The sequence below is a fragment of the Fundulus heteroclitus genome, chromosome 20 (genome assembly GCF_011125445.2).
Source record: "Fundulus heteroclitus isolate FHET01 chromosome 20, MU-UCD_Fhet_4.1, whole genome shotgun sequence".
In the NCBI taxonomy this organism is placed as follows: Eukaryota; Metazoa; Chordata; class Actinopteri; order Cyprinodontiformes; family Fundulidae; genus Fundulus; species Fundulus heteroclitus.
Window position 1 is genome coordinate 561,476 of NC_046380.1, and position 21,722 is coordinate 583,197.

At 44.2% G+C, this 21,722-nt stretch overlaps 1 protein-coding gene across 3 annotated transcripts; it reads left to right on the plus strand.

The window, feature by feature from the left end:
- Positions 1-7,210: 7,210 nt before the first annotated feature.
- On the plus strand, positions 7,211-21,722 carry ddx27 (DEAD (Asp-Glu-Ala-Asp) box polypeptide 27). Of its 3 annotated transcripts, none has more exons than XM_036151712.1 (21): positions 7,212-7,396; positions 10,327-10,476; positions 10,556-10,615; positions 10,708-10,873; positions 11,173-11,225; positions 11,298-11,384; positions 14,702-14,807; positions 15,657-15,830; positions 15,914-16,064; positions 16,143-16,242; positions 16,463-16,604; positions 16,693-16,846; positions 16,930-17,011; positions 17,095-17,272; positions 17,347-17,453; positions 19,684-19,780; positions 20,545-20,636; positions 20,719-20,839; positions 20,961-21,054; positions 21,484-21,543; positions 21,626-21,722. In XM_036151712.1, the coding sequence occupies exons 1-21, from the start codon at positions 7,313-7,315 to the stop codon at positions 21,642-21,644; spliced, it is 2,277 nt and encodes a 758-aa protein (XP_036007605.1). In that variant the 5' UTR covers positions 7,212-7,312; the 3' UTR covers positions 21,645-21,722. The 3 variants fall into 3 exon arrangements, with proteins under 3 accessions (XP_036007603.1, XP_036007605.1, XP_036007604.1); XM_036151711.1 differs by having other exon boundaries at positions 7,213-7,396; positions 20,958-21,054; XM_036151710.1 differs by having other exon boundaries at positions 7,211-7,396; positions 15,914-16,242.

The following is a 21,722-nucleotide window of genomic DNA, read 5'->3' on the forward strand; positions in this document are numbered from 1 at the left end:
GACTGCAAGCCTGTGTACGAATCCAACTCCATCATCAAGTTTGCGGACGACACTACGGTGATTGGTCTCATCAGCAACAACGATGAGACAGCCTACAGGGAGGAGATCAAGCACCTGGCCACATGGTGCACTGACAATAACCAGCTCCTCAACACCACCAAAACAAAGGAGCATATCGTGGACTTCAGAAAAGATTCAAGAGGCACGCACAACACCATCCACATCAATGGAACGGCTGTTGAGTGTGTCTCCAGTTTCAAGTTTCTGGGGACCCACATCTCAGCGGACATGTCCTGGTCCACCAACACCTCCTGCCTGGTCAAGAAGGCTCACCAGCGCCTCGTCTTCCTGAGGACACTGAGGAAAAATCAGCTATCCTCGACTATCCTGGTGAACTTCTACCGCTGTACGATAGAAAGCATCCTGACCAACTGTGCAGCTGTGTGGTATGGGAGCTGTATTGTTGCAGAGCGCAACGCCCTGCAGCGGGTGGTGAAAGCCGCCCAGCACATCACTGGGACTCCACTACCCACCATTGAGCACATCCAGAAGAAACGCTGCCTACATGGAGCTCCCAGCATCCTTCAGGACTCTTCTCACCCAGCCCACAGACTGTTTTCTCTCCTGCAGGCGGTTCAGGTTCCTCTGGACCAGAACCAGCAGACTAAAGAACAGCTTTTTCCCCAGAGCTGTCTCTTTATTGAGCTCTAACCCTCTGATAGACTCTCCTCTCCCTCCGTCTTATTAATCCTTTTCACAGACTCATGCCAGAGGGTTTGCATACATTGTACATGTACGTATATTATTACGTAATGAACGTTTACGTCTTGACTTAAATATATATCCTAATTTATTTATTTATTTATATAATGATTTAAGTAGAACAATGACTAGTGCAAAATTAAGTTGTATTTACTGGACATGAAGTGTAGACTGTAAATTCTGTCATGCTATGATGGCTCCCACAGTCGATTGGGATTGTCTGACTGCGTCCTTTTCATTGAAATTATCCATTTCTTTCTTCGTCCTTCGGTTAACGAAAGAAACGTACATCCGACGATTTGGAATGCCTCTGTGTGCAACTGGGAGCACAACAAGTCGTAGGCATTGTTTAGATTCCAAAAATAAACTAAAAGTACGCTCTAATTCACCCGTTTTGTCACGGTGGTAAGTGAAAACAGTTCTGTTTTTGCCGACCACCGTTACCCGGATGTAGCTCGTGACGTCACGCGTGAATTGCACCTATCACTGTGCAGCTAGGGCTGTGACTCCAGGAGCCCCAAAGCCATTCATTTTGGTGATGCTAATTGGCCAAATATTTATAAATCTTCCCTAGCAACAGTATACGATTGGTTATTTCGCTACACTTGTAGGGCTCATTGAGTGACAGGCCCACAAGTGTAGAAGAAGAGAAATGATACATTCCGTTGGTGGAAATGCACTGTTAAATGATAGAGTCAATTAGTAGAAGTGTTTTAATAATTCTTATTACATGTAGCCACATACTATTAAGTAAAAACTGACATTAATAATACTTTTAAAATCTATATATATTTTGACTTTTCCCCTCCACATCTAGGGAGGGCAGCGCCCGAGCGCCCCCTATGGGCAAGCCGCCACTGGTCCTGAGGTGAAAAAAGGAAACTCTGGAAACCTGTTTAATATGGGATTTAAATGACATGTCTTGGTCAAAAACATAAATGTTTTTCCTATCTTAGTGAGTTTCTTCTGAGGACACAAAGAATTGAGAGGGGAAAGATGGAAAGAAAACAATAGTAACAGTATATTAAAAAAAAAACAGACATTTATTTTATACAAATGATTTAACTTTGGAACAGAATCAAACTTTAACATATTCAACAAATTATTAACAGTTACTAACATGTGTTTTAAAAACAAAGAAATAACTTATATTAATGTATACAAATAGAGAACGCCTACAAACATACAATTAAATATTTGGAATTGAAATTAATTTACTGATTATTTTATGTATTTTTACAGGTAGTGGGGGGAAAATGAAATGAACCAGCATGTGAACATGACTACATCTGACCTAGGTTAGGTCAGATGTAGTCATGTTCACTTAAAAATTCAGCCAGCTCTGCTGTAGCAGACAGCTGAGCTGCCAGTCTGGCTCGGAGGCAGCTTCCAGACAGCTCCCTGTCGTCAGCCGCCGGATGACCATCCTCATCTGGGTAGACCTTCTCCTCCCCGTCAACCTGGTCCCCTGCCTCTATACAAATATTGTGGAGGATGCAGCAGGCGGCGATAACTTTGGGGGCAAACATTGGGTGGACCTCCAGCGCCCTAAAGAAGATTGATCGTGTCTTCAGACCACCAAAGGCACGCTCAGTGATGTTTCTCGCCTTGGTGTGGTGTCTGTTGTAGCGAGCCTCCACTTGGCCTTTACCAAATATAAAATTAACTTGTAATTTAGGTAATATGCTGATATTTCTTAATCTTCTATACAATTAATATAATCTATGTATCAATTGTGTGTTATTGTTGGCTCTATTTATGGACAAGAAGGTAAGAGATCTTACTGGGAACTGGCTGGCGATAGGGCGTCAGGAGGGTGACCGGGTACCGTCAGCCCTCAGGTGGGTATAAAGCATTTTTGTAAAACGGTGAGCGCCGCAGTACTAGTGAGTCGTGGACAGAGCCGACATTGCCAATGTAAACACACAATGTAACACTTTGAGTTGTGTGGAAGGGAGAAGAGGAGGCACAGGCTCATCAGGATCATCAGGACGGTCAAAAACTCACAACCACACTGGTACTGGGAATTCCACAGTGCTGTCCTTTAATAAGCTCTCTCTTCACCAACCTTACAAAGCCCGGTTGAACGGTTGCTCTGTTATCAGACATGAAATGAGCTGAGTCCAAATAACCCTTAACGTCACCAAAAAGTATGGTGCTAACATGACCGTCTCAGTTTAATGTATACATATATCTCCCGTGTAATCTACAGAGAAAAACAGTGGCACATACTTATGACGTCATTAGTGATACTATAGTGTCTTAAAGAGACACTACACAATTACAGCTGTTACAAAACGTCCAAAAACTTTCCACGTGCGTCATACACACCCTGCAGGATTATTGAGGGGAAGAGTTTTCTGTTTATATAACATCTCTTTTGTGGCTCTGCAGGTGGAACAATTCTGACATGGCACCCATCGATGGCACCAACTGCTGCTCTGAAGGCCTTGTTCCTGGCAAGGTGGGCAAAACCAGCCCCACTCCCTCCAAATCTTGTTGTTTTGGCAGGAAAATAATTTTTGGAATGATGCCCATCAGGGAGTTGACAACTCTGTGCACCACCCGGCACACAGTGGACAGGGGCATCCCAAAGATGTCAGCTGTTTCCCTGTAGGATGCACCACAGGTCAGCCAGTAGAGGGTCACCAGCACCTCTATCTCCTGTGGCCATCCATGGACCTTCTGATGGGCAGCATCTGCAGGAGGAGGACGATGGTGGCCCTGTTTAGCCTGAAGGCTGGTTTCAGGTCCCCTCCATTAAAAAATATTTGGAGGATTGGCACAGAGGTGTTTATCCTCACATGTTTTGTTTCTGTTTCTTCCTGTAAATAAAAAATGCCAAATGTTACCATAGTTGTTTTTTTTTAGTTCTCATCTTTTCACACTATAAAACTATACCTGCTTAACATGCAGATTAATATAGTTCTCAAGAAATAAAAAGTAAAATGTATAGTGCTGTAAAACTAGTCATATATAGCCTGTTCCGAATTCTATAAACATTTTCCTAATGACCTCGCCCCTTTTTTATTAGAGGTATTTAATGAAAGCATTAGTCTCTCTGCCTGCTACTCTTACTCAGGGCTTAACCACGCTTATACCAAAACCCAACAAAGACCATTTACTTCTTGATAATTGCCGACCTATTTGCCTTCTTATTACCGACTATAAAATATTAGCCTTAGTTATTGCTAAAAGATTAAAATCAATTCTTCATTCAATCATTGACGAAACTCAATCAGGATTTATGAAAAATCGGTATATCACAAATAACATAAGACTTGTTCTTGATATCTTAGATTATCCTGATAATGGATTTATTTTATTTTTAGACTTCTATAAGGCTTTGACACTGTAGAACATGATTTTATATTTCAAAGTTTAGAAAAGTTTGAATTTAGAAAGCTCTTTATAACGATTCTAAAAACTCTGTATCAAAACAAAACAGCTCTATCAAATTAAGGAATGGCTCCTCTCCCAGATTTAACATCAGCAGAGGAATCAGACAGCGGTGTCCTGTCTCCCCCTACCTGTTTCTTTTGGTAGCTTAGCTTCTGGCAGATCATATTAAAACTAGTCCTCTGAAAGGGTTAATTGTTGCTAAAAAAAAAGAACTTATCCTAACACAACTAGCTGATGACACTACCCTGTTCTTAAAGGACAAGGATCAAGTTTCATTAGCGATCCAAGTATTAAATAATTTCTCAAAAGCTTCTGGTCTGCATTTGAATCTCAAAAAAATTTAAATTATGGCATTAAAGATTGCACTGAGACATCAATTGAAGGCATTCCAGTTAAAAACGAGGTTGTTTATTTAGGCATAACCATTACAAAAGAACAAAAAAAAAATTGTAGCTCCTTAAATTTTGATCCTTTAATTCTAAAAGCTAAAAGAAATTTAATCAGTGGTTGGTCAGGGATCTTTCACTACGAGGTCATATTCTACTTAGTAAAGCTGAGGGCATCTCTAGGCTCACTTATGCTGCTCAGGCTTTAGATCTTGGTAAAAGCACTGAAAAAGTGTTATATATTTTGAGGATGAACCCGGACATAGCGCGCGCACACAGGGTTGGATATTAAGAGAGTTTATTTTACAGTTGGGTGTGGAATGACATGAAAAAAACAAAGTCTTTTTCCAGGCAGAGTTGTTGTGTGCAGAAGCTGGCTGACAGGAGTAGAGCGGAGAGAAACTGACCAGGACCTGATGACTTCACAGAAGACCAAGACGAGACGCAGGAAACGACAAGCAGAGCGTCGGAGCGGGTGGCTGGAGATCTGGGCGGAGTGCTATGACTGAGCAAAAACAGAGCTGACACAGGATTACTGGCTGAGACTGAGCAGGAGTTGAACACTATGGGCCGGCAACGAGAACAGACTGAGGTGGGTACATATAGTGGTGACAACAGGTGGAACAAATCAGTGATAATTGCAGCCTCACAGGTGGAACCAATCAGGCTGCGCAGGGAAGGGAGAGAGGCAGGGAGGCTGAGCATGCAGCCTACAAGCTGCATCCTGACAAAAAGAAATTGACAAGTTGCTTTTTAACTTTGTTTGGAAGAATAGGATCCATTAAATTCAAAAATCTGCGTTAATTAACTATATATACTATACTATATATATATATACTATATATACTATATACAGTGTTTCCCGCATGAATTTGCTTAGGCGAGGCAGTAAGTTTGGGGGGGGGGTGGACGACACGCGGACCAACTTTTTTTGGAATGTTGGCGAGTTTAGATAGCGCTGCGGGAAACCCTGATATATATATATATATATATATATATATATATATATATATATATATATATATATATATATATATATATATATATATATATATATATATATCTATATGTGTATATATATATATATATATATATATATATATATGTATGTGTATATATATATATATATATATATATATATATATTTAATCTTACTTATATATTTAATCTTACTTGTGAAACGTTATCCGTCAAGCCGTCAAAAGATGGCGGCCGTAATTCCTGCGCTGCGACAGTCAATGCGGGGTCTACTCTTATATTATGTCTATGATGAGTACAGTCACAGACATCATATACATATATAATGTCTATGAGTACAGTGACAAGCACTGAGCTATATTATACACTGGAGTGCGGATTTTGCCGAAAAACTGAAGTCACTGGCCGCCATCTTGCTACTCCCTACTCTCACAGAACCCCACAGGATTTGGTTGCAACAACAAGCAGTTTTCTGGCTGTGGGAAAACGTTTCACAGGTAATTCTACAGTCAGTGAATGTACTAACACTATCAACCACTAGGAAATTAGGTGCTGAAATATTTTACATGTTATTCATATTATATATATATATATATATATATATATATATATATATATATATATATATATATATATATATATATTTCAATAAATAAAATGCAAAATATTTCAGCACATGACTTTCTCAGTACTTGATAGTTTTAATATATAACATAAAAGTATAAGGCATTTGACATTTTTAAAGTTTTAAGCCCCCCCTGAACATGAGAAAATCCTCGTTATTTGATGCTGTTACTGGGGGAAAATAGGGAGTACCAATATGGCGGCTGGTGGCTTTACAACACTGAGCTATATTATACACTGGAGTGCTACTCACCGTCTGTTTGAACGAGTCGCTTTGAAGCCACCAGCCGCCATATTGGTACTCCCCATTTTCCTCCAGTAACTAGGGAATATGTGCGCTACAGCATCGAATAACGAGGATTTTCTCATGTTCAGGGGGGGCTTAAGACTTTTAAAATGTCAAATGCCATATACTTTTATGTTATGTTCTAAAAATATCAAGTACTGAGAAAGTCATGTGCTGAAATATTTTGCATTTTATTCATTATATATATATATGTTTAACATTTATAAATATATAAATAACAATATACAAAAACATATATTTACATATGTGTATACATATATATACATATATGCATATACACATACTTATATATACATATATATATATATTTAATATGAATAACATGTAAAATATTTCAGCACCTAATTTCCTAGTAGTTGATAGTGTTAGTACATCCACTGACTGTAGAATTACCTGTGAAACGTTTTCACTCAGTCAGAAAACTGCTTGTTATTGCAAGCAAGTCCTATGGGATTCTGTGAGAGTAGGGAGGAGCAAGATGGCGGCCAGTGACTTCAGTTTTTCGGCAAAATCAGCACTCCAGTGTATTATACAGCTCAGTGCTTCACAACGACTCGTTCTATGGTTCTAACCATAGACATCATATAATCTTTATATATGTCTATGGTTCTAACAGCGGGCTATTACCATTCCAGTGTAGAGCTCAGTGGTGACAAGCATAGACATAATATCTTTATATATGTCTATGGTGACAAGCAGCTCCACAGCAGCAGAGGGCGCGAAGCGATGATGTCATCAAAGAAACCGGAAACACCGGGTTTCTCTTCCGTCTTCCGTAAACACGTGGTAGAGCAGAGCGTAACAGAACCCTTAGAGAACGTCTCAGAACCAGGCGGACCGAGATTGTGTGATCATGTTGCAGCAGCTGGGTCTTATCGGAACCATCCGGGACGAGGATCTGAGCCCAGAGGAACCGGAAACCGAATCCGAACCAGAGGTAAGTCAGTCCAGAACCAGAGACAAACGTTAAACCGGCGGCTGTACTGGAAGGTTTCTGGGTCAAATCTCTTTAACTAGAATCTTCTGGTTCCCCGCTGTCTCTGGTTCTGATTAAATGGATCCGACCATCTGATGTAAGCTGAGCTGATGGTTCTGACACGGAGGTTTTCAGAACCCAGTTCCAGGACGTGGGACTGCTGGCCTGGTGGTTCTGGAGCCGGGCGTTTGCGTCCTGGACAGGAGCTTTTATTTTGGAAAATGTTAATTGTGAACAGCTCCACCAGAACCTCGACACACATCTAAAGTCCAACAGAACCACTAGCTTAGACCCAACCTGGTACCGGTACCAGGGGATGAATTAGCTACTAGTCTCCGTAGTAAAACTCAGACCACAGGAATGTCTGCATTGGCTAAATGCTGATATAAACACTACAAACACGTTAAAACCATAAAACTATTCGCAGCAAACAGAAGTCCTGTTATGAAACTCAACTTGTCGCTTCTTTGTTGGGAATCTTCAGGGATCACAAACACATCATCCATGCTGGTAAAGTCTGGTTCACACGGCACACGTAACGATAGAAACTGATGGATAAAGCAGGTTGGGTCGTACAGCGTGTCAGCAGCGAGCTCAACACCAACGGATTTCACTCAGGATCAGTCCGACGGGAACTCCTGTGATTCCTCTAAAGATCAAATAAACATGAACGATGGGGGAGAATAATGGCGATAGACTGAATTTAACGGAGAAACGACAAAAAGATAAGCCGTCGGTTAAAGAAGCGGAGACAACGTGACCTGGGAATCCCTCGCCATGCTTTCTGATTGGCTGCATGTCACATTGAACAGGTCAGAACCACGGTTCTGTCAGGACTCCATATTCTGGTTTGAACCTCCCAGTCAGGAGGGGTTCTGTTCTGAAACTGATTCTGACCCTGTTCAGCTTTATCTTCTTGGCGCAGCTTTGAGTGTAATTAAATCCAGGTAGGGCTGTCATAAATGATTGTTTTATTAATTGATTATTCTGAAGATTAATCACGTTATCGGAAATAAAATTGACACATACTGCTGAATTTTCACATAATTATTTATGCTTATTTTATGAGCAATAGAAAAAAAAGGCAATTTCTTCCTGTCAAAGTAAAAAAAGTTTCCTCTCTAAGGAAACCCAGCAGGTTGCATCAAGTCTCTCCAAGCAGCATTCACTCCTCCTGAAAGAGCGTAGAGCCACAGTGGACAGTCGTCTGCATTGTTGATGGCTTTGCAGCAATCCCTCATACTGAGCATGCATGAAGCGACAGTGGAGAGGAAAACTCCCCTTTAACAGGGAGGAGAACCTCCAGCAGAACCAGAACCAGGCTCAGTGTGAACGCTCATCTGCCTCCTCCCACTGGGGCTTAGAGAAGACAGAGCAGAGACACAGAAAGCTCAGAAGCTCACATTGACCCAGGAGTACTTTCTATGTTAGAGAAGACAGAGCAGAGACACAGAAAGCACAGAAGCTCACATTGACCCAGGAGTACTTTCTATGTTAGAGAAGACAGAGCAGAGACACAGAAAGCTCAGAAGCTCACATTGACCCAGGAGTACTTTCTATGGTAGATGGTAATAGTGGATGATCTGCCTCCCCTGATGATGTCACAGCTAACAGAACACCAGACCAGGTGTACCTTCTATGAAGAGAACAATGACAGAGAACAAAAAGTTAAAAGCTGAAATAACAAACAATGCAGATTGGAGAGCAGTAGGAGAACTCAGCAGAGAGAGAGAAATAGGCCCTGATGTCCTCCAGCAGCCTAAGCCTATAGCAGCATAACTATAGAGGTAGCTCAGGGTAACATGAGCCACTCTGACTAGAAGCTTTGTCAAAAAGAAAAGGTTTAAGATTAGTCTTAAAAGTAGACGGGGTGTCTGCCTCACGGACCAAAACTGGGAGTTGGTTCCACAGGAGAGGAGCCTGATAGCTAAAGGATCTGCCTCCCATTCTACTTTTAGAGACTCTAGGAAGCACCAGCAGACCTGCAGTCTGAGAGCGAAGTGCTCTGTTAGGAACATACGGGGTAATCAGAGCTCTGATATATGATGGAGCTTGATTATTAAGGGCTTTATACATTAGAAGGAGAATTTTAAATTCTATTCTTGATTTAACAGGAAGCCAATGAAGGGAAGCTAAAACAGGAGAAATATGATCCCTCTGGTTGATTTTCATCAGAACTCTTGCTGCAGCATTTTGGATCAGCTGAAGGCTTTGAACTGCATTTTGTGGACTTCCTGATAGTAAAGAATTACAATAGTCCAGCCTTGAAGTAACAAATGTATGGACTAGTTTTTCAGCATCACTCCTGGACAGAATGTTTCTATCCTATTAATAGATAATAAGGCATATTCAGATAAAATTGAGTGTTCATGTTAAAAAAAAATCTATGGTTGATTTACAGAACAATGTGATATTTTAGTCAAACAATTTTGTTGCACAAATGTAGCTCTACGCTTCTCCAGGAGTGAATGCTGCTTGTCGGGACTTTGTTGCCTTATATAGGAAATTTTTGACCAATCTGTATAATCTGATTGAATTTGACTTTGTAAAGTGCCTTGAGATGACATGTTTCATGAATTGTCGCTATATAAATAAAATTGAATTGAGTTGAAATCAAGAGCAACTGCAAAAGCATCCACTGGACGGAACCAGAACTAAACTCTCTAAACTGACAGCTCTAATGTCTCTGCAGGTTTTTAGTGGAACCCGCTCTTAAAGTTATGTTCTTTCTTCAGTGAAGGAGCTCTGCTTTGTTCTCTCTTGTCCCTCATAGTTAATTTTACTGCTTACTTGATAGTCCCGCTATGGTGATTTTAGACATGGTTAGTAGAAGAGTGTGATGCAGCCCCCATCCCCAACCTGTTTCTGAAGGTGCTATTGTTGTTCTGCAGGAGGAACCAATCATCCTGAACCGTAAGAAAAAGTTTGGGGGTCAACGGTCGGCAGACTTTAACTGTGACTTTGAGTTTGGAGAGAAAGACAGTCTGGCCCTGGATGATGATTGGGCCATGAGTGACGTCTTAAAGCAGCTCAAGAAGAAGGTAGAACCCAGCAGAACCTGCAGCAGAACCTTCAGGTTCCAGCACTACTAACATTTCTGACCATGTTTGGTCTTCATAGAGAATTGTGACAACATTGGACCAGAAAATAGAGAAGATCAGGAAGAAGAGAAAAGCTGAGGTGAGTCTGCCCCAGGTCTACTTCCTGTTTGGAATCACTTCCTGTTTCTATCTACTTCCTGTGTGAGCTGTAGCTTTATTTTTGCTTTTCAGGAAAAAATGTCTCATGGCTCTGAAGCTGAAGGTTCCTCGGAGATGAAAGAGGAGGAGGAGGAGGAGGAGGATGAAGAGCCTACTGAGAGAGAGCAGGAGGAGGAAGAGGATAGTGATGAAGAGGAGGAGTTTGGGTCGAGTGATGAAGAGATTTTGACAAAATCAGGTTTGACCCCTCTCATTCTGAAGCTTTGGGTTCTGCTAGATGTTAAATTGGTCTTGAGCTGAGAATCACTGACATTGGAGAGCAGTAGGAGAACTCAGCAGAGAGAGAAATAGGAATAGACCCATTATGGATTGGTTGCTGCAGCCCTAATCTAAATGAGCTATGCTTGCTGGACCAAGCTGCCAACGCTGCCTGGGGGGAGGGGGGGAGGGGTCTGGGAGGAACCGGTGTGAATTCATTCAGTCAGACTTTCTTCTTAATGAGAATATGCTGATCTTTAATCTTTTGTTTCCTGTCAGACACTCTGAGGGACAAAGAACGTGGAAGGAGGAAGAGGAAGGTGGAGGAACAGGTGAGGAAGATGAGCAGTGGGTGGTCCTGATGAAGGCTCTGGGTAACTATGGTAACAGGTGTTTGTGTTCAGACTCCAGAGACGTTTTCTGAGGATGCATCTGAGTTCAATGATCAGCTGACCTTTGAAGAGATGAACCTGTCCAGACCCATCCTGAAGGTAAGACGGAGTCCTGTTGGGTCTGAGAGTCCGGGCGCATTGGAAGCATCTGTGCCTACATCTCCCAGCAGTCTTAGCTTCTCTCAACCAGCATAAAAGCAGCATATGGTCTCTACTGCAAGTACGCTGTGCGTTACTCTGAGCACAATTATCACCCGCTTCAGTCCTCCCCAGGAGAAAGCTCATGTTAGCTTTGAAATTTAGCTGTGCTCAACCGGCAGATTGTCTTTAGATGCTTTTGGAGGTTCAGGTCTCCATCACAACACCCAATTTCAGGCCAGATCAGTGGTTTCTAGATGAAGCAGCTGAAGCTGTGTGCTAACTCTTGATTTCTCCTCTGTTGGTCCAAAAATTATTACTTCAGTTTTGTTTTTATTCAATTGAAGAAGGTTTTGTCACATCCATGGATTGATTTCTTCTAAGCATTTACTCAGTGCTAGAATGGGTTCATATTCGCCGGTGGGGTTGTCAAAAAAAATCAATACCTCAATATAATCGATACAAACAAAATAAATTATTCAAACATACTGATTTACATCAAAATCAATAGAAACTGACCCGTTCGCATTTCCTTAAATTGTGACACTACTTCTGACTGGATGAGCCGGTATGTTGCGTTTGTTTCAAAGCAGTGGCAGCAAAAGCCAATACAACAAACCTGCAGCTTAGGGCTGGCAATAAATCGATTTAATCTATTAATTCAAATTTACAATTCTTTAAGATTTCATTTTTGGAAAATCTGGATTTTATTTTGCCAATACACTCATTGGGTTTCCATGAAGAGAACAGCGTGTGATGCTGAATATATGTTTAGGCAAATGTATTGTCAAAATATTGTTAAGTGGAAACTTTTTTTTACCATAATACGAGGTACTTCATTTACTTATTTACTTTTTTTTTACTTAGTTTGAAGTTCACAAGTGCAGTGAAGCCTGTTCTTAGCTCAATGTGTAAAACCACTAGCAGCAAATGTTTTGTTATATTTTCATTGTTTATAATGGCACGGCGGCCATCTTGTTTCACAGCTTGTTTTTAGTTGCACTTTGAATTCAGGTCAACTCCCTGACGAAATACTTGACATAAAAAGCAAGGTTTTAAAATAATTTCTTTAATTTCTTTTTATGAAACAAAAAGGAGGAAAAAATTGATTAATCGGATTTGGTATGATAAAATCAGAGATTTATTTTTTAATCCATATCACCCAGCCCTAACGCAGCTGCACCTAAAACATCATCTCCCAGTGAGCCATCTCAGTCTTCCTGACAAACCACAGTCACTGGAGCGTTTATCGCCAAACCAAATGCAAAAAGTCATTGTAAATCAGTGCTACAGACACTGCTTCATCTCTAAGGAGATGCTGCCCCTGAATTTAGTACAAAAGTCAGCTTTTTGTAAATGTTGCAAACATTTGATACCCAAAACAAATTGAAAACATACCTGTCACAAACGGCTATTCTGCAGCTGTACAACAGCACAAAAGATGACAGTATTATGCCATTATCATTATATTAGTTGGTCACCAAACGGCAATCATTTCAATTATTTATCTGTCTATTTAATGTCCAGCAAAATTTATTGTAACAGGCCTACAAGTACAGCCAGAAAACAAGATAACATGGAAGTGTTGTTCAGAGGAACTTTCCTTAAAGAGGGCAGGTGGTTCAGGAGAAAACAATGTGCTTAACGGCTGTACATCAGAATCAGAAATACTTTAATAATCCCAGAGGGAAATTGTTGTTTCAGTACAATCGCCATAACATACACAAACAAACATCACAAACATTTAAGGGGGAGACGATTTACTGAGGCCTTGCTGCCCACATGGCGCTGCCATTACTCTATGGAAAGATAGAGGCAACAAAAAGGGAGGGTAAAAACATAACTCATACTTTATCCTATAACAGGATACAGTTTGAGATATCAAAAACCTCTTGCACAAATAAGACGAGACACACATAGCAGAAGGTAAACATTTGAGACCAGTCGCAAGTAAGTTCATCAGTTTATATGAGCATCAGTTATGTGTGTCTGTTTGGGTGAAAGTGTTTATATTTCCGTGAACGCTCTCCAGAGGCCATTGTCCTTGATGTTATCAGCCGGCCAACAGTTCAGAAAAGCATCCGCAGATGTCTGCGGGGGAGGAGGGAGCGGGGGAGAGTTCTGAGCAATCTCAGCCATAACAATCCAGGAGTGACTAGATAGGGAAGGCATAATCCAAATATGTTATTTGTTATGAGGCAAGCTGCACTGACTTTCCTGTCAGCTTTAAGTCTTTTGCTGGCCCCAAATGGTGAAATCCAATTTTCCAAATATTTGGGCTTTTCCGCGCTTCACTTCCAGATTTTATCCCATCTCCCCTTTGAGTTCAACCACTGAAGCCAGTCTGCGTACCAGCACATCCAGCTTTTCGGCTCTGCTCCTCCACCTTCCAGAACTGCTAAGCTAGCAGTTCTACATGCTCAGCTCGCAGTGCTACATGCTCAGCTAACAGTGCTAAATGCTAAGCTAACAGTGCTACATGCTCAGCTAGCAGTGCTACATGCTCAGCTAGCAGTGCTACATGCTCAGCTAACAGTGCTAAATGCTAAGCTAACAGCACAAAATGGATGTTTGAGAGCATCGTAAAAAGGTCAGGAAGCTCCTTTCTCTGCAACAGTGAATAAACCTGAACAACAATCTAACGCTAGCAGTTTTTAGCCCATTGGCCTGCTCTGATCAACTCCTGTGAGAACACAACGCTCCGTTCTGCTGCGGTATAAGTCAATGCAGGAAAACATCAGCTTATAAACAGCTAAGTAACAAAACAAACCAGTGCACCTCCCACATTACTCCTACGTTTAGCTGTAAAGACACTGGAGGCAAAGGTGGCTGATTACGGTTACGGTCGAGCCAGACTGCAACTGACAATTAGGTCAATCACTAAAATACAAAATAACCGGAAAGGCATAAATTGTACAGAAGAATCCACGCTGAAAGTCTACGTACGGCCAGAAACAACCTTCATTTTAATGTAAGCGATGCAGTCCATGATGAGTGAAAGTTACCTACTAGTTCATCTACTGAGTTACAGCATCAGACATACTTTAATAATCCCAGAGGGAAATTACTTACAGCACACAGTGGACGTAGCAGAGTGAGCCTGGATGAAGGCTTCTGTGGCATTGTCCTTAAAGATGTTTTCTTATGACGTCCCTTTGGCTGAATAATGACAGAAAAGTCACACATTGGACAACATCAGTTACCTAAAACCCAGCTGGTTTCAGATGCTTCTCAGACTTGTCCTCCAGCGGTTTCACGTTTATCTTTTGTCCCTGCAGGCCGTCACAGCTCTTGGCTTTAAAGAGCCGACGCCGATCCAGAAGGCCTGTGTTCCCGTAGGTCTGCTGGGCCGAGACCTGTGCGCCTGTGCTGCTACTGGAACAGGTACTGCAACCAGTTTACTCTTATTTCACCTTTTTCCTGCTCAGCACCACAGGTTAAGAACAATTTCCTATTTTCAGCTGCAGTCTGTGGCAGTTACCTAAAAGCTGTGGCTTTACAAGCCATTAATCATATTTGTTGAAACTTTAGTCAATGAAGCAATTTAGCTGTAGTTTCTTTAACTTTAGTACCTCTTTACCTTCTCAAAATTTTAATGTTGACTTAACAAATGTCATATTAGAGGCCCAGAGCCTGAATGCAGGCAGCTTAAATAAGTAGCCAACGCTCGTTTTGCTCGTTGTGAGCCGTGATGTTGCCATAATGATACGTTTGCGATATATCGTGCAGCCCTACTGCAGACCACAACACAGTCGTAATCTCAGCTCTGAGAGTTAACGTTGGGTTCTCCTGAAGAACGTGCTTTCCTCACCTCAGAACAGATCCAGGTGTGTCAGATTGATCGGGTGGATGGAGGCTGACCTGGTTGGTTTGGATGGTTGCACCGACCATCAGTCTGGTGGGATTGATAAATCACTGGCTGAGTGATTATACGGTCAGATGAAGGAATGGAAGGCTGGTGTATCAACAGGACGACGGTTGTTGGGTCGGTTGGTTCTTGAGGTGGCCGGATGGACGGACTCCAGGATCCAGAGTAGATCTTTAAATTTCCCTTCACACATGGCGATAAGCAGCGTTAACAATAGTTGATGGCTTCATGGATGGACGGAGGGGCTGAAGGTTGGCTGGGTGGTTCCTGAGGTGGTTCCTGAGGGAAAGCGTCCGCTGAATGGTTCTGGTTCTTCATGGATCAAAGTGGAAGCGGTTAAACTACCTGCTGGTTTCTGTCCTCAGGGAAGACGGCCGCCTTCATGTTACCTGTGTTGGAGCGCTTGGTTTATAAGCCCAAGACGTCCCAGGTGACCCGGGTCCTGGTTCTGGTTCCTACCAGAGAGCTGGGCATCCAGGTCCACTCGGTGGCCCGTCAGCTGGCCCAGTTCACCTCCATCACCACCTGCTTGGCTGTTGGTACGTATACGAGCGGCCTGGTTCAGGTCTCTAAACCCAGCTTGGTCCTGGTCTCTGCAAACCAGACTTATCGTTGTCTGCAGGCGGTTTGGACCTGAAGTCACAGGAGGCCGCTCTGAGGGCCGGGCCCGATGTTCTGATCGCGACACCGGGCCGACTGATCGACCACCTGCACAACACGCCCAGCTTCGAGCTGAGCCACATCGAGATCTTGATCCTGGACGAGGCCGACAGGTGGGGGCGCCGCGGCCGCCGCGCAGGACGGGGACTCTGGGTTTCCTGGACTCTAACGGTTCTGTTTGGTTCTGACAGGATGCTGGACGAGTACTTTGAAGAGCAGATGAAGGAGATCATCAGGCTCTGCTCCTACAACCGGCAGACCATGCTGTTCTCAGCCACCATGAGCGAGGAGGTACGACCCCACGCCTCTGGGTCATGTGACCGGCGCCTCTGAGTCATGTGACCGGCGCCTCTGGGTCATGTGACCGGCGCCTCTGAGTCATGTGACCGGCGCCTCTGAGTCACGTGACCGGCGCCTGTCAGTCACATGACTGACAGGCGCCGGTCAGTCACGTGACCGGCGCCTGTCAGTCACCTGACCCGGTTCATTGAGAGGTGCGTCGTTTCTGCAGGTGAAGGACCTGGCGGCGGTGTCACTGAAGCAGCCAATCAGGATCTTCGTGAACAGCAACACGGACGTTGCTCCGTTCCTTCGACAGGAGTTTGTTCGGATCCGACCGCACCGAGAAGGAGACCGAGAGGCCGTGGTGGCAGGTACCGCTTGTGTTCTGGGGTTCTGCTGCTGTCCTCTTCTTGTCGGGACCCTGATGGTTCTGCCGGTTCTGCCCGCTTTGTCTCGCAGCTCTGCTGACCCGGACCTTCCAGGACCACGTCATGCTGTTCACCCAGACCCGGAAACAGGCCCACAGGCTGCACATCCTGCTGGGCCTGCTGGGGCTGAAGGTAGGAGAGCTGCACGGAGAACTGAGTCAGAACCAGAGGCTGGAGAACCTCAGGTATGCTCCCCGTCAGGCTCTCAGCTTTCAGATGTTCTGGTCCGAGTCTCGGCTCATCGCTCTTGGTTCTCCGGGTTCTGCAGGAGGTTCAAAGATGAACAGATTGATATTTTGGTGGCGACGGACGTTGCAGCCAGAGGACTGGACATCGACGGAGTGAAAACGGTGAGAGCAGGACTTTTCCTGAGGCTACCTCCAGGTTCTGGTACCAGGATGCGCCGCCACTTAAAGCTCTACCTGTGCCTCAGGTGATCAACTTCACCATGCCGTCCACCGCCAAACACTACGTGCACCGTGTGGGTCGCACCGCCCGGGCCGGACGTTCTGGCCGTTCTGTGTCTCTGGTTGGAGAGTCTGAGAGGAAGATGCTGAAGGAGGTGGTGAAGTCAGCCAAGAACACGGTGAAGGCGCGCGTCCTGCCAACAGGTGAGCCCGCCAGGTGGTTCCGTTCTCCTGCTGAGCTCGGTCAGAACCACACTGAGACTGCTTTGTCTCCCCAGAGGTCATCCTGAAGTTCAGAGATCTGATCGGTAAACTGGAGAAGGATGTTGGTGCCGTGATGAAGATGGAACGAGAAGAGAGGGAGATGGCTGCGTCTGAGGCCAAGGTAAGAAACACCTGGACGGCTCACCTGGACGGCTCACCTGGATCAGGAGCCGTTAGAGCAGAGCTGTTGGCTGCTGATGCCGCTTCCACACGGTTAATCAGGAAGGAAGCTTAGCTTAGAGGGAGATGGAGAAGTTCAGAGCAGGACCAGGCTAGAAGCACCTCTGGTTCTGCTGCAGGTTCTACAGAACCTGCAGCAGGTTCTACAGAACCAGCTGCAGGTTCTACAGAACCTGCAGCTGGTTCTGTAGAACCTGCTGCAGGTTCTACAGAACCAGGTGCAGGTTCTGTAGAACCTGCTGCAGGTTGATCCTCAGTCTGACCCGCTCAGCGTTCACAGGGTTTCCCTACTGGTCAACAAGGGTCAGGGCGTGCTTTAAACTATTTTACACCTGTTACTTTTATTAAAATGAGCCTTTCTACACTTCCTGAGCTGGTTCTGTCTCCAGGCTCAGACAGGTACAGGTACAGGTGTGTTTACCTGAGTTTAACGAGCCGTACCTGACGTCACTATAAGCTGCTCAGTGGGAACAGGTGTCACACCTAACAGCTCAGAGACAAGATGGCTGCTTGTATACAGGTGCGTTTGCTTGCTGTCGATCATCTGATGTCACTCAGCAGTGCGGCGGCGCCACCTGGTGACGTTTTCACTCTCCTGCCTGGCCACGCGCTCTTCCTTCTGGTCTCGGTGGTAATAATCGGTTGAGTCACACAGATCCGTCCATCAGCCCACGTCAGAGCCACACCTGGTTCCTGATTGGTTGTCGCGTTGCAGCGAGAAATAAACCGATCCATGGTGTTTCCCTGGCTGCGCTCTAGTCTGTGAAATCATGTTTTGTGGCTTGGCTTAACGCCGCGTTGCCCCCGTGTTGTAGGGATATCTTGTGAATCTGCCGCTCAGCCTGACACGTTAGCGCTCGATGTGAACGCACCTTCAGGCTGGATCCTCTGAAGGAAACATCTTTATAACCGCCCAAAAAAGAAACAACCCCCAGGACAAAATCTCAGGGGAAACACTGGATCTCAATACCAGAATTTGGGATCTGCTGATGTGAGGCTATTCTGATACCGAAGCTATTTGTGCTTTAAGCTTATTATCATCGTGTTGATTTATTTTTTAGCAGGCTGTCATGAACTCTTTTCTAACAGCAAGTAATCAGAAAACCAGTAAATCTTGTTCACATCCTGAAAACTAATATGCAAATTGACTTTATGAAATCCAGAGAGAGAGCCATAAAGGGTAAATGTCCCAGCTTTTCAATATCTTTAACCTTTTATTTACTTCTGGTTTCATTTTTTATTCTACTTTATTTTGGTCTTTTTTTGTGCAGGAGTGTGCGTGTTGGACTGTTCTGGTTCTGAAACCAAAAGATCCAAACATGCTTCAGTAATCCAAGGTTCACATCAGTCCAAACATCCTGTCCACTTTCTCCAGCATGCAGAAACAGTGACCCCTACTGGCACAGTGTAGGGCTGCAGCCCTCACCATTTATTATCAGAACCCAGGGTTGTTGGGTATAGCGGTACTAATTTGGTACCGAGGTACTGCGGTACTGAAAACGGTGCTATACTGCATTTGGACCGGTCCTCGCTGAGAGGAACTGCATGTAAACATGAGACTGAAGAACGGCACAGTGACAGTTAACCTTAGACCATCTAAAGAGATGCCTATTCTTTACAAAAACACATTTTTAGTTCTTTCTATCTAAAATAATAAAACGTTGCTTATTGCTCCTTTAAAGAAAAACCGCTCCACCTAGATAGAGGGATTTTGATCGTGGTTGGATGCCATACTAAAGCAAGTTGTTTGCCAAAAGGAACTTAAGAAGAACACAGCAGTTATATGTAGCTTAGCATGAAGATGTCTGTTGCCGAGAGTATAGAGACTGGAGCAAAATGGTCCAACCAATAAACCCGCAGGTTTATAGCCAAGAATAGAAAACTGTTGTACAGATCTGGGAGCATCTTCCAAGATGGCAGCTTAGTCCAACTGCTCTGTCCTCTGGCAGAGACGGATGGAGAGCTGCGTACGTGAAGGGCGGAGTGACATTACACACCTGGGAACATTTAATGTGCCTTATAACTTAACAACTGTGTGTGTGTGTGTGTGTGTGTGTGTGTGTGTGTGTGTGTGTGTGTGTGTGTGTGTGTGTGTGTGTGTGTGTGTGTGTGTGTGTGTGTGTGTGTGTGTGTGTGTGTGTGTGTGTGTGTGTGTGTGTGTGTGTGTGCAGCTGAGCGTGGCCCAGAAGCGTCTGGAAGGCTCCGCCCCCTCCAGTGACCCACAGAGAGTTTGGTTTCAGACGCAACAAGAACGCAAACAGAGCCGTGGTGAGTTCCACGCTACCATCCTGTCTGTAGAGCTGTGTAATTCAATTAAATTTAATTTAAATAACGTCAATTCATCAAACACATCATCTCAAGGTTCTTTCCAAAGTCAGACTCCATCGTCGCTGAGAGGGGAAAACTTGTTAGAAACACAGACGGGTTGGTGGTGACCTGGGGACTGAAATCTAGAGCTATGCTTCCCTAGAACCGTCAACCAGACAGCCTGCTTACCCGGCTGCTGCTGCTGGAGGTTCTCCTCCCTGTTAAAGGGGAGTTTTCCTCTCCACTGTCGCTTCATGCATGCTCAGTATGAGGGATTGCTGCAAAGCCATCAACAATGCAGACGACTGTCCACTGTGGCTCTACGCTCTTTCAGGAGGAGTGAATGCTGCTTGGAGAGACTTTGATGCAATCAACTGGTTTCCTTATATAGGACATTTTTGACCAATCTGTATAATATGATTGAATTTGACTTTGTAAAGTGACTCGAGATGACATGTTTCATGAATTGGCGCAATATAAATAAAATGTCATTGAATTGAAGTAACTATGTGGCTCTGTGCTAGCTAAGGGGCTATCAGCTGGTATTGAACAACAGAGCCGGGTCTCCAATTCTGACACCCTCGCCTCCAAAGCTACAATAACATTTATTACATGTACCATTATCACTAAAGGAGGCAGAGGAATAGCTAAACGTGTGTGGTACTGTGTGGTACTGTGTGACGCTGTGAGGTGTGGTGGCTGTAACTTCCTGTGTTCCCTGTCAGTGTCGAAGGCTCTACAGGAGTTCGATCTGGCTCTGAGAGGGAAGAAGAAAAGGGAAAAGTTCCTGAAAGACGGGAAGAAGAAGGAGCTGACGGTAAAATCAACCGCTGATCAATCATCACAGAGCGTCCCGCCGCTGTGAGCGTGCTCAGTGTCCTTTCTGTTCGCCTTGTCAGTCCGAGGAGCGCGCTCAGTTTGAGATCCTCAAGGCTCAGATGTTCGCAGAGCGAGCCGCCAAGAGGGAGAGACGTGCAAAGAGAGCGAGAGCCATGCCGGAAGACGACACGCCGCTGAAAGGTCAGAGACACGCCCAGATACAACAGCACACACACATGCTAACCAGAACCTGCAGAACCTGCAGAACCTGCAGAACCACGGACCCAGCTGGGACCAACTGAGCTGTTTGTGTCTGCAGCAGCCAATCAGAAAGCAGGAAGCAGAGGCAGGAAGTCGGTGTTTGATGAGGAGCTGACCAACACCAGCAAGAAGTCCCTGAAGCAGTACAGAGCCGGGTGAGACTGGTTATCTGCTGGTTACCTACTAGTTAACTGCTAAATATCTGCTGGTTACCTGCTAGTTACCTGCTAGTTACATGCTAGCTAACTGCTAGTTATCTGCTAAATATCTGCTGGTTACCTACTAGTTAACTGCTGGTTACCTACTAGTTAACTGCTAAATATCTGCTGGTTACCTGCTAAATATCTGCTGGTTATCTGCTAGTTAACTGCTAGTTATCTGCTGGTTACCTGTTAAATATCTGCTGGTTACCTGCTAAATATCTGCTGGTTACCTGCTAAATATCTGCTGGTTACCTGCTAAATATCTGCTGGTTATCTGCTGGTTACCTGCTAGTTACCCACTGGTCGGTTACCAGACCGGTTTGGTTAGCAGGCTGTTACCTGCTGCTCATCCTGGTCTCAGTTTCTTCCTGTCTCCTTCAGGCCGTCCTTTGCAGACAGGAAGCGTCTTGGGTTGGACAGGAAGCGGCCGGGTGGCTCCAGGTGAGCCTCACCTGTCTCAGCTTTTGTAAGATGTCTGCTTGACCCAAGTAAAAAGGTTCTGATGTTCTGCTGTGCTCCACAGGTTCAAGAAGAAGAAGTGAGGCCAGAACCACCAGTTCTCAGTGTCTTTATGTTGTTCTGTTCCAGATTTGAAATAAAGTTTGCGTTTGTAAATTGTG

Excerpts from the sequence above, each read along its gene's own strand:
- ddx27 (XM_036151710.1), top strand. The coding sequence starts at position 7,313 with ATGTTGCAGCAGCTGGGTCTTATCGGAACCATCCGGGACGAGGATCTG. Across the intron at positions 10,477-10,555 it reads TAAAGCAGCTCAAGAAGAAG|AGAATTGTGACAACATTGGA; the intron begins GTAGAACCCAGC and ends TGGTCTTCATAG. Across the intron at positions 16,847-16,929 it reads CAGAGGCTGGAGAACCTCAG|GAGGTTCAAAGATGAACAGA; the intron begins GTATGCTCCCCG and ends CGGGTTCTGCAG.